The sequence below is a fragment of the Nelusetta ayraudi genome, unplaced genomic scaffold (assembly GCF_046127955.1).
Source record: "Nelusetta ayraudi isolate G7.1 ecotype Tasmania unplaced genomic scaffold, CSIRO-AGI_Nayr_v1 ptg000135l, whole genome shotgun sequence".
NCBI classification, from domain to species: domain Eukaryota; kingdom Metazoa; phylum Chordata; class Actinopteri; order Tetraodontiformes; family Monacanthidae; genus Nelusetta; species Nelusetta ayraudi.
The window spans coordinates 4,512,501-4,524,214 of record NW_027466185.1 but is presented as its reverse complement, the minus strand read 5'-3'; the positions used below and the strand labels follow the sequence as shown (position 1 = coordinate 4,524,214).

The 11,714-nt window shown below is 44.4% G+C and overlaps 1 protein-coding gene across 1 annotated transcript in view; it reads right to left on the bottom strand.

Moving 5' to 3' along the window:
* Positions 1 to 4,049: 4,049 nt before the first annotated feature.
* e2f7 (E2F transcription factor 7) overlaps positions 4,050 to 11,714 on the bottom strand; it is a 10,216-nt gene continuing 2,551 nt past the window's right edge. Inside the window, exons 4-13 of the mRNA XM_076051603.1 lie at positions 11,646 to 11,714; positions 11,325 to 11,552; positions 10,577 to 10,732; positions 10,360 to 10,494; positions 9,712 to 9,876; positions 9,300 to 9,390; positions 8,609 to 9,020; positions 8,118 to 8,211; positions 7,206 to 7,552; positions 4,050 to 5,581 (exon numbers count right to left, since the gene is read on the bottom strand). The exon at positions 11,646 to 11,714 is cut by the window's right edge and continues 91 nt beyond it. Coding sequence (XP_075907718.1) covers positions 5,402 to 5,581; positions 7,206 to 7,552; positions 8,118 to 8,211; positions 8,609 to 9,020; positions 9,300 to 9,390; positions 9,712 to 9,876; positions 10,360 to 10,494; positions 10,577 to 10,732; positions 11,325 to 11,552; positions 11,646 to 11,714 — 1,877 coding nt within the window. The 3' untranslated portion in view covers positions 4,050 to 5,401. The remainder of the gene's footprint in view (positions 5,582 to 7,205; positions 7,553 to 8,117; positions 8,212 to 8,608; positions 9,021 to 9,299; positions 9,391 to 9,711; positions 9,877 to 10,359; positions 10,495 to 10,576; positions 10,733 to 11,324; positions 11,553 to 11,645) is intronic.

The following is an 11,714-nucleotide window of genomic DNA, read 5'->3' as shown; positions in this document are numbered from 1 at the left end:
CTTTGTTTTTTTTGTTTGTTTTTTTCAATTGTTTTTTTTTTTTCTTCTTCAATTGTTGAAACCGCATTTTATAGAACTGAGCAGGTTGAAATTTCGCTTTCCGCCAGTTGACAGCATTAAGTATTACACGTCATGAAAAACAGACACAAAATGCTTTGCTTGTCACTCAAAAAACAAAACAACTATTATTTATTTCAATACACGTCAATAAAGCGTCAAGCATCAATCAAGCATTTAAACTAGCGCCTCTTTTATTCATTTATTTTTTTCATACCGACGTCACTACTACTTAATCTCACGTGCAACGCAGTTAACCAGGCAGCCAATGAAAAATGTTTACATTGCGTCACGAACAAGTTAGTTAAGCATTTATTAAACGTATCATATCGGGCTTCAACAGAATGAAACTTATTACGGTGAGTAATTTAACGTTAACTATAGCTTGAATGACATTTAAGAGTGCAGTTTCTTCCGTCAGTAATGCGGTACTTCGGCACGGTGCGTTGAAAGTTGAGAAGTTGGCGGTTACCTTGACGTAGGGGGGGAAAAAAAAGAAAAGAAAAAAAGGTAAGTTGACGTCTTCGGGTGATAACGGGTGTGATTCGCTCGTAAAGTAGCGCGTACGTGAGTATTCAGATGGTTCTCCAAAGCCTCGACGGCAGAGTGCCTCTAGAAACGCCACATACTCCTCATATTTAGGAACGATGTAGAAGGAGTGTGCTTTTTTTGCGAGGGGCGTGAACACCTCATTGCTGCCTTCGAGTGCTGTCAGAAATCACGGGGTTTTATTTTGTTTAGGCAATGCTGAGGCGAAAATGAAAAAACAAAAAACAAAAACGATGTAACTAATGAGCCATTGCATTTGCTCTACTCACTGACTTTTTAATTGTACATTTATCACAAAATTAAAGTTGCGCTAAGATTAGTTTTTTCTTCATTGCAGCCTGAACTGATTTTTTTTTTAAAGTGTGAGAACACCGTCCTCTTGATGCTGCTATCGCAGCTTTATTAATAGGTGTCACTTTGCAAAATACAAATGAAAATGTTTATATTGAGCAGGAAATTACATATCACATATACATTTATTTTATTGTATGACACTAAATATTTTATTAATACAAATAACTATATCCCATAATTACTACAAACAGTATTGTTGTGTTTCGCTGCACACTTTCATGACCAGACGTCAAATGCCAGCGGTTAAGTTTCATGTCTCACACTTTGCGGTGAGCCGTGAAGAGATTGTGTCAAACGTCTCCCGCGAGGTGTCTGTTCTTCTGCTTTTACCCAAATGCGTATGCAACCCTTTCTGCACAGATTCCAAACCTGAACTCTGTCAGGTTGAGAAAAATGTCAAGTAAATGAAGTAACATTGTAAAGTTAAAAATAAACAAAAATAAATAAATAAAAATAAATTATAAACTAAGGTTAATCCTTAACCCTGCCCTTAACACTGCAGGGTCGGTTTCTAACATCAAGGTGTGTCTCGAGTCTGCTTTATGATATACTTATTTCTGAGAGATATATGTAGAGTTTGGGTTAACTCTTTTGCAGCACTTTTCACCCCCTGAGTCCAAGGTAACATTGAAAGCGTTGGACTTCCCTCTGGCTGCCTATATTTGCAGTAATCCTGCCACCTACTGGAGACAAAACGCGATGATCACTCTAGATGGAAAATTGAAGGGAAACTTTGACAGTATATTTGCACATCAGTGCACGCTATGTGAGCTCACCTATGTCTCCATCATACATTGTTCATAGCTTGTGATCTGATAATCGGCACTTCAGATTGGCCTGATGACATAGATTGATTATATCGATGCATTTATGACTGCACATTTTTGGACAGTGCTATTGTATTATTGCTCATTGGGGACTACAGTGAGAAAGGAGGTGAGCTCTAACTCAAATCCATCATTGACGTTATCATGTGTCGCGAGGGCGTTGCAAAGGGGAACAAAGTGAAGCTGATTAAAAAAAAAAAAAAAGATTCAATTTCATTTCTGTTATGCAATTTTGTAAAATTGTAAATTGGTGCCACACTGTGTGCACTTTTCCCAAAGAAAGGTTAAATAACCCACCACCATCGTGTTCCTAGATATTATCTTTGGAATGTTGTCACAATTACTGTAGTGATTTCTTTCTTTCAACTCCAAGTTAAGTTTATTCCAGTGACTGTGACCGTCAGCCGCTCAATCTAATCAGTGGATGTCAAATGGGACATTTCTTGGCAGAGACACTGTAGTAAAGCTGATAGGATCTTTGGCCTCTGACTTGAGCTCCAAACGATAATAAGTTGCTGCTCAGGCCCAGTTAAACCAGCTAAAGAATGTATTTATTTGTTTCATTTTATTCAAAGTCACATGTTAAGTAAACCAAACCAAAATAGCTAGCTCTAAAAGCTATGTTAAAGCTGTTACGAAGCCAGGGGTCCACCTACTCTGTTCACTTAAAGTGTGTGTATTATGTAAATAATCAATGAGCATATAGGGAGGCGACATGGTGGCGCAGTGGTTAGCGCCGCACAGCAAGAAGGTTGTGGGTTCGATTCCGGGCCTGGGACCTTTCTGTGTGGAGTTTGCATGTTCTCCCTTGTGTTCTCTCCAGGTTCTCCGGCTTCCTCCCACACTCCAAAAACATGCCTGTGAGGTCAATTGAACGTTCTAAATTGTCCGTAGGTGTGCATGTGCGTGTGAATTGTTGTTTGTTTCTATGTGAACTGGCGGCTTGTCCAGGGTGTCACCCTGCCTTCGCCCTATGACAGCTGGAAGAGGCTCCAGCAGACCCCCGTGACCCTGAGCTCGGGAATAAGCAGGTATGGAAGATGAATGAATGAATGGATATAGGGAGGAAAGAAATGCATCTTTAAAACTAAAATAATTTCATATCTGTCCACTCTTACTTGATATCCATTTTCGCTTCAGACCTATAAAATATGATTGAGCATTGTAGCAGGTAATAGTAGCTATTCAACTAGAAATTCAACCAGTGGAGCAGCGGGCATCTCAGCAGTTAGCTTTGTGTAACAACAACACCTTTCATAAGAAATTGCTGATAATCCTCCATGACAGACTCATCTCCAGCAACGTTCATCTTTGTGACAATATCAACTCCATGCCTACTGAGGTTTCACATGCTGAGACCCTCTTCTGTACTTTCTTGAAACGTGTGAGTATAAAACCCAGTCTGCGTTTTGAGAGGACGTGTTTAACGAGTCGCAGTACCGGGTTATTACCACCTTCGCTTTTGCAGCGCCGATTGTGTCTCACCAGGTCCCGCCAGCGCTTCTGTTTAAATGTGCTTGGCTCCCCCAACAGGTACGCGGTTACATGATTCGTCTATATAAAGTTAATCGTCCCTTCTGCCGCTGAGGTTCAGTGTCGTAAAGGCCTCGCAACCGCCCGTCGCTTTTACTGCCCTGATAAAAGCTCTGATTAGGCGCTGACGTCCTCAGACAGATGGTGCGGGTGAATTACCTTCAATCTTCACGTTAAAAAAATAAAAGAACCAAACGGACCTGTTTAAATGACAACACTGTCTATCCATTTCTCCGCTGTGACATCATCACCCATCTAAAATGGGCAATCAAGGCCTGATACCTTTTCACAGCATGATGTTCATCACTTTAGTGTTCCAGGTAGATTCGTGCGCTAATTTAGAGGGAAAAAATGATTTAAAAGGCCAAATTTTTTTTACCACAGCCAATTCACCTTGACTGTTTTTTTCTTGATCAATGACAAAAAAACCCAACTGAGTGTTTTTGTAAGGCGTAAAATGCTTCACCAGCTCCCTCCTCGTCCTGCGCCGCTCCGGATAAAGTGCATCATCTGCTTGCATGGTTCCATCTTGCCACCCATCTGCTGGCCCACTCTGAATTTGACTCTGAATTATCGGTGGCATATGTGGGTTTTTTTTCCTTTTCTTTTTTGTTGCTAAATTGTTACAGACCAAAAAAAAAAAAAAAAAAAATTAGTGTCGGGACAGTTTTTCCAAACATCTAATTCTGGTCAGAGTTCCTCCTCAAATCAAAGCAAAGACAAAGGGAGGAGAGTTTGGTTACATCCATTTTAATTCAAGTTTTTGGATAAAATAATGTTTGGCCCAAAACAGAGGAGAGGGCAGGGCTACAGTGAACATGCTGCCAGGTGTTTTTTTTTCTTGTGCAAACACAACCACTAATAAAACCTAACAAAAAGCCACTACCAGTTACTATTAAGAACAGTAAAGCAGCGCTCAACATTCTATGGGCATAACATACAAAATACTTCCATCTATACAAAAATCTGCTTGTACGAGTGACATTTTTTCAGCACCCTTTGGCAATGGGAGGCTAGTACTCCCACAGGAAAAACAAAAACAAAAAACAAACATTTTCTCAGCTGGTGTTCGTATGAGGACGTCTGGTTTGTTCGTTCTAGCTTTCACACAGGTCCGGAGTGGGAACGAACCGAGCGGGCAACCCGAGAGGATCGGGTTCTTTCAGGAAAAGGCACGGCACCGGCAGACGGCCGATTGCGATCAAGCTGCTGCTCAGAAAAAAAGCAAGAAGCAAAAAAAAAAAAAAAAAAAGCTTTACAGTACTACAATCTCACTCCACTTCCAGTGAAGTGTTCAAGCACCTTAGAGTTTCATCTCACACGCCCCCTTGGTTTGAACTGCGTCGCACAGAGGAAACATACAGCACCAGTAACATGTCCTGAAGGAGGGATATATATATGTTCCCTTGAGATACAATGTTCTCTGTAAACGTTTTAAAGGCTAAAGTGATTTACTCCCTCACAGTGATTTAATCAAACAATGAACACTTTTGTGACAATCTGATTCCCCTTTCCTCATGTAACCAGACCTAAAGGGACCGCAAAGCATAATCATTTCAATACCTTGCCAAATATTCAGGATATACAATTAGGGATTCTTATTAAGAGTCCTTGAAATTGACATAAATTAAAATTTAAATAGAAGTTGGGCTATAATACAAGATGCCATGGGGAATTAGGTAGCCTGATCATATCCAGGAAGGAGGAACTTATAATTATCATTAAGGGGAAAAAACAAAATAAATTGCAATGGCTTTAGTTCACCACAGGAGGGCTCTGTCTAACAGCGTTATTGCTATACTCCTAGGTCCTAATGCCCCCGCCAATGAAATGAGAGATACTTTTGAAACTGTTAAGAGAGTGTCTAGTGACAGAGTTTGGCTGAGGCAATTGAGCAAAAACAATAAAAGTATAAAAATCAGTAAATTTGCCAACAGTTGTTCAGAACACATGCAACAGGGGAAAACAGAGGCTTCCTTCCTTCCCTCCGCAGTCTGGGAGACACTTATTGCTGCTGGTGACCAAACAAGGTTTCGGAAACCGCATTCATTCGTTCATTTTTCTAGCAGTCCAGCGTCCATTTAGCCGGTCAGCGGCTGGGCGGGGGTGTGGCCAACGTCCAGCCTCCTCTGGGCGGAGCCTCTCTTCCTGGCGGCCGCCACGGCGCCTCCCACGGCGGGGGCCGGCGTCCGGAAGAAAGGCTTGGATGCCGAGGGTGCCGAGGCTGCCGAGGGCACCGTTTCCTTGGGAGTCTGTGGAGTCTGCGGGCAGAGAGCGGAGGGGCGGGGTTGAGGTTGGTGGGGTCAGGTGACCATCGACTCTGGCAGAGTACAGTCACCAACTTTTTTTTTTTTTAAATCCGAGAGCTACTTCATGTAGCCCTGAGGAGTCATATTCAAAAACATGCATGTGAGGTGAATTGTAAACTCTAATTGTCCGCAGGTGTGTGTGTCAGTGCAAATGGTTGTTTGTCTCAATAGCTGCGTTTCCACGACAGTTTTTTGCAAAATAAAAGCGATATTTCTAGAATTTCGACAAAGTACAACTGCAATTTGCAGAATGGTGTGAAGCACATCAGTCGTACATCTTGTAAAATCTCGTCCCATGACATTTTACGAGAATTACGTTTGCTTTTGTTTGTTTATGATTGTTTGCTATCAAGAATGGTTGTTAAATTTGTCTCTTTCAATACTTGTAAAAAATATTCCGTCTCCTCCTCCGTCCAAACATAACAGGTCATTTTCACTTGAAGTGAACTGGTCACATGACCCCGTACGTCACGTCCAGTGAAAGTGTTTCCACTACTGCTACTGCTGCTGGGAGTCTTCATTTCCCTGAGGGAGTCATCCCAAAGGGATCAATAAAGTCTCTATCTATCTATCTATCTATCTATCACACTTTTGCGATATAGCTCCATATCAAGACGTCTGCAAAACCACCTCATGAGAGTGTAAAAAACCTTTAACGATATTTGAGATGTTTTTCAAAGTTAAGGTGTTTCCATTGCCAGTTTTTTAATTGCGATATTTAGGTTTTGCGTAATTATAGGGGTAATGGAGACGCAGCTTATGTGGCCCTGTGATGAACTGGCGACTTGTCCACGGTGTCACCCTGCCTTTGCCATATAACAGCTGGGAGAGGCTCCAGCAGACCCCAGCTCAGGCTCGGGAAGAAGCGTGTATGGAAAATGGATGGATGGATGGATGGATGGATGGAAGTACTCGACAAGGTTGGATACAAGTGAATTCGAGACGCAGCTCAACCAGTTGTGCCAATTTTTCGAACGGGTCAGCAGGAGAAGAAATGAGAAAAATGGTGCCAGGATGGATATGTAGCATCTAAAGGGAGACCAAGCCAACGAGCTCTTTGCGTATGTCGCCATCTAGTGGCGTCACCATTACTGGTGTGTTTATGCTAGGGCCATCTTAGGCATCAGCTGCAGCCAACGCAAGTAGCATCGTGGCTCATGCCTTGTTGGGTGGTTGATGTTAGACAGTGGCCTTCAATCACCAATGAGGCGAGCCTGTTTAGTCGGTAGCTAGCTTTGCTTTCGCTCGCAAACGTTTACACTTAAATTAGCTGATGAGCAAACCATAACGAAATCTTTCTGGAAAAATGTGTTGAAAGTCTAAATGGCACCATTACTGTAAGCTAATGATAGCTTCTATGGGGGAACACTTATTATGCCCAAACCTAGTATGAGCAACATTATATTGTATTGTGGTCTTTATGTGTTTCACATTCTGTCTTCTTCCAGACTTTAATTTTAACGCTACTGTTAGCGCAGTAGAATATGACAGGTACCGGGAATACTTAACAAGTACAGAGTAATAACAAGTATCCCCACTCGACGCCATTCTACATGTCACATACATCGCTTCTTACCATGCACTCGCTGACGCTGGTGGTCTGGCGAGGTCCGGAGGGGGAAAGCTGCAGTTTTCCGGTTGCGCCGCTTCGCTCCGGTGAGGACGGCGACGGGGCCGACGCGGCGCCCGCGTCCGCGGCGGCAGCCAGTGCGTACGGCACCCCGCCCACCACCACGTGCGCCTGCGGCATCACGGCGGGCACGCCGAAGCTCAGTTGGGAGCGGGCCTCCATCGGGTAGCCGGAGAGGGTGGAGGGTGGGAGCAGGACGTACGGCAGCGCCAGGGTGGGGACGCTGCCCGGGGTGAGCGTGAGGCCGGCGGGCTGTTGGCCGGCCGAGAGGAGGAAGTTGAGGCTGTTGAGACCTGCGAGAGAAGAGCAGACTTAGAGCGGCGTGCTGAAACCATGTCTGGTTTCCTATCACTTATTAAAACTACGTAAACACCTCTTACTGTCCGAGGTGCCGTCTCCTTTCCTTCACTAGTTCACTAAATACAGGGCCGATGCCAACGCTGATACTTTTGAATTAAGGCGGATGTGTGGTCAAATTTGCTCAGTCCTACTGATTGATGAACAATTTGGGCAAAGCCTTTCGGCAGCTGCACTTCATACAGAGCCGCCAGTTTGCCCTCGATTCATTTTCCTTCGGCTTCGACTTTTATATTCGACAATCATTTCGTGATAGATAAGGGAAAAAAAACTTTCGTAGTTAACGTATGTTAATCGAGATACACAGATGCAATATATTGACACAAATCTAAAGTATCAATGTCGTTTCACTGCCATCACTCGACACCGATACCGACACTGATATCGATATTATCGATGTTTAGATTGATACGCCCACCAGTTGTTCGCAACCGGATTTTTATTAGGGCAATGCATCTTTCATATGTCGCGTTGAGAACCACCTCCAGGTGGCGTTCATACCTGCATTGTTGGGGACGTAAAGGTAGTGTGAGTACTGGGCGGGCTCGCCGCCGCTGCAGGGACCCCCATCAGTCGACCCTGTGCCAGCGATCAACTGGAGGGATGAAAAAACAGTCAGAATTAATAATGATAAAGAATGATTATAGACATATGTATATGTGTTATATACTACATATACACACACATATATATATATAGATACACACACACATATATATATATGTATACATATATATATATGTGTGTATATATGTATATATATGTATATGTATATCTGTGAGGCTAATTAATGCAGAGACGTAGCAGAAGCTGCTACACTGCTGTATGAACAGTGAATGTGAATAAAGCGGTCATGCGACAGTAATAAAAACAAACGACTGATGCTGTGTTTGGGTGAACATTTAAGGTATCGTATCGGTGAGGGCCTTGAAGAAACACGGCACCAAGACGACGACACGACTTATTTTACTCCAACTTTCTCCATTTCTCACCTTCCCGTGTCCCTCCGACACGCGCAGCTTCGTCCTCTCCTCGTCTTCGCTCTCGTCCCTCTTCCTCTTCCTGCCCTCGGCGCACTCTGCCGCGGGCGACCCCGGACCCTCGGCGACCTGCCCCGGCCTGTACAGCATCACCACCGACGGCTGGGACAGGCTGGGCAGGTAGGCCAGGCAGTGGGGCGAGGCGGGCAGAGGAGGGAGGAGCTGCTGGGCGGAGGCGGCGGCGGCGTGGCCACTGCAGGGAGAACGAGGACAGCGTGCATGAAAATCACTCATCTTTTTGGCGAAAGACAAATAAAAGATGCCAGAGACGATGAGTGAACTGCCAACACGTGCGCACGCCTGAAGCGAGCCTTGAAATTCAATGAAAACGTTCACACCCGACAAGCGCGAGACCGTGAAAATACTGGTGCCAAGGGCCTCGCATCACCAGTTTGGTTTGCTTGAATTTTCTCTTAAAAAACATCGGATTGATGCTTTTAAATGACGAGAATGAAATATTCTAGAGGCAGAGCTACTGTGAAGGTGTTTGCTTGTGCAAGTTGAGCAAGCACTAAAAACCAACGGAGCACTTCCACTATTCTCAGAAGCTCTTGACTTGTTAATAATATATCCAGACAGGAGGTTTTATTTTGAAACTACCACTTTTTTTTTGTTTGCGTCTGATTGTGAATGTGCAACTTACTCTGAGCTAATTCCAAAGTGCTGCTGGGTTGCTGTGCTGCCGCCGTTGCCACCCGTCTTCCTGGAGTAGTCGAGAGGCTGAGTCTGAAGCTCTGTGGTTGAAAAACAACAACAAATAGAAGAGAATTTAATCAGGTACTAACGTGAAATTTCCATGACCTTACCGCAATCTATAAATACGGAATTTTCATACTTAAAAGACGTGGACCTCTGCCAAATACCTCCAGGTACAGTAATAGCTTCAAATGTTCTACATACAGACACAGTGTTTGTGTTGCTCTTCACTTTCATAAAAATGGAGGTTCGCTGGGTTGCAGCGTTGTTGGAGACACGAGACTCAGGGACGCATTATCATTATCATCATCATCACTGAACTGTGAAGAGGCACATACAGCTCCTAGGGCTCCTCTTACCAGGGAATTTTGAGCGTGGGCTGCAGGGTGCCGAGTTGACCTGCCGCTGGGCGGTGGCGGCAGCGGCGGCGGTGGGCGTGACGTTGAAGGAGGCGTGACGCGACATCTTGGCTCTCCTCAAGTCCTGGACGTCCACGGGCTGCGCTCTGTTCGCGGTGTTTCCCGCTGGGGATGAAAGCGAGACGGGTGAGTCGCGACTTTCAGCGCTTTTAGTTTTCAAAACCGGACAGATTTTTTTTTTTACAAATTATTTTTCTAAATTCAGCAATAACTCATTTGTCACTTACCAGAGCTATATAACATTATTGACCTTTTTCTTCTCCAGAACAGACAAATGACTATTTTAGATATCTTATGTATATATATATATATGTGTGTGTGTGTGTGTGTGTGTGTGTGTGTGTGCTCTTATTTTAATCTTGCAAATCAATACGCGTATTGAAAACGGTTAACTATGGAAAGTCAGAGATTAATTAATCTCAATTTTTAAAAATGAATCATTTTACAGCCCTATACATGTATATACATGCCTATATCTATACATACATATATATATATATATGTATATGTATGTATACATATATATATATGTATAGATATATACACACACATATATACGTGTTTGTAGATACATATCATTCAGCTCACCAGAGTTTTTAAAGTCGACCGGGCCGAGCCACTTGAAGGCCGGCTTCCTTCCCCTCTCCTCCCGCACGTGCACCTTCTTGATGAGGTTCAGGCTGGTCAGCACGTTGGCGATGTCGTAGAGCCGTCGCACCTTGGCTGCGGAACACGGAGGTGCACAGTTCAGTTAGCGAACGTACGTACTCGCATCGCCTCGCCGAGCTCCCTCCCCACTACTCACTTTTGTACTTGCTGTGGCTCGACAAGTCCTGGCTCTCGTCGATGAGGGTCCGGGCCGCCGCGTCCAGCGTGACTGTGTGGGTCTTGGACACCAGGAACAGCATGACAAACTTCTGGCTCATGATGCGCAGGGATTTGTCTTTCCTGTTGGCGCAAGCTTTGGGATAAGAAAGAAAGAGAAAGACCGTGAGCCGACGATGTCGCTGGAGGGACAGGAATCCACACACTCCAGGTCAGGTTTAACAAAAATACAGCTACTGTGCTGTAAAACGATTACAACTGTACATTAATACATTTTAGGGCTGTCAGCATTGAAGCGTTAATCACGATGAGAGTAAATACAAGGCGCAACGTGCTAAGTGCTAAGTCTTTTGTCCCTTCCATTCACCTATAGTCAGGTCAAGCCATACACTGCACCATGCTAACATTCGCTCTGTTTCAGGTGTATGGGAGCTGCAGCAGACCCCTGGATGAAAGTCCACCAAAGAAGCTAACTAGAGCGGGCGGCAAGTGAATGCTCTGACCCATCCATATATATCTATATACATACGTATAGCTATATGTATCTATATGTATGTGTGTCGATATATACTACATATGTGTCTATATATATATATATATACATACACACACACATATACATATGTGTGTATGTATGTATACAACTCTTATAAATGTAAATCAATAAGACTTGTATTGTATCTCCACACACGCGAGGCTGAAATGTGTTAAAATGTGAGTGTCATCACCGTTGCTGCCGTCTCCCTCGGCTCCGTCCTCCTCGCGCCAGGCTCCGGCCTCGGCCCCCTCCATTTGCAGGTGGTAGCCCTGCTGCCGGCCCCTCTGCTGCAGCTCCTGCAGGGTGGCCTCCAGCCGCTGGCGGCCGAACCAGGTGTAGCTGTTCTTGGCTATGCGGCCCACCATCATGAGCGACTCCAGCACGTTGATGATGTCGTAGATGCGCCGCCGCTCCACGCCTGCCGGTCGGGGACGAGATTTTGAGAGTTGGAAACTTGACGCAAAAAAAAAAACACTACTAAAAAAAATTTACTCTTGACGGTTGATCTTACCAAGATTGGTCGACACCTCATCCAGTGAGATCCAGATGGGGCTGTGCGGCGGGGGGTTATCAGGGTAGA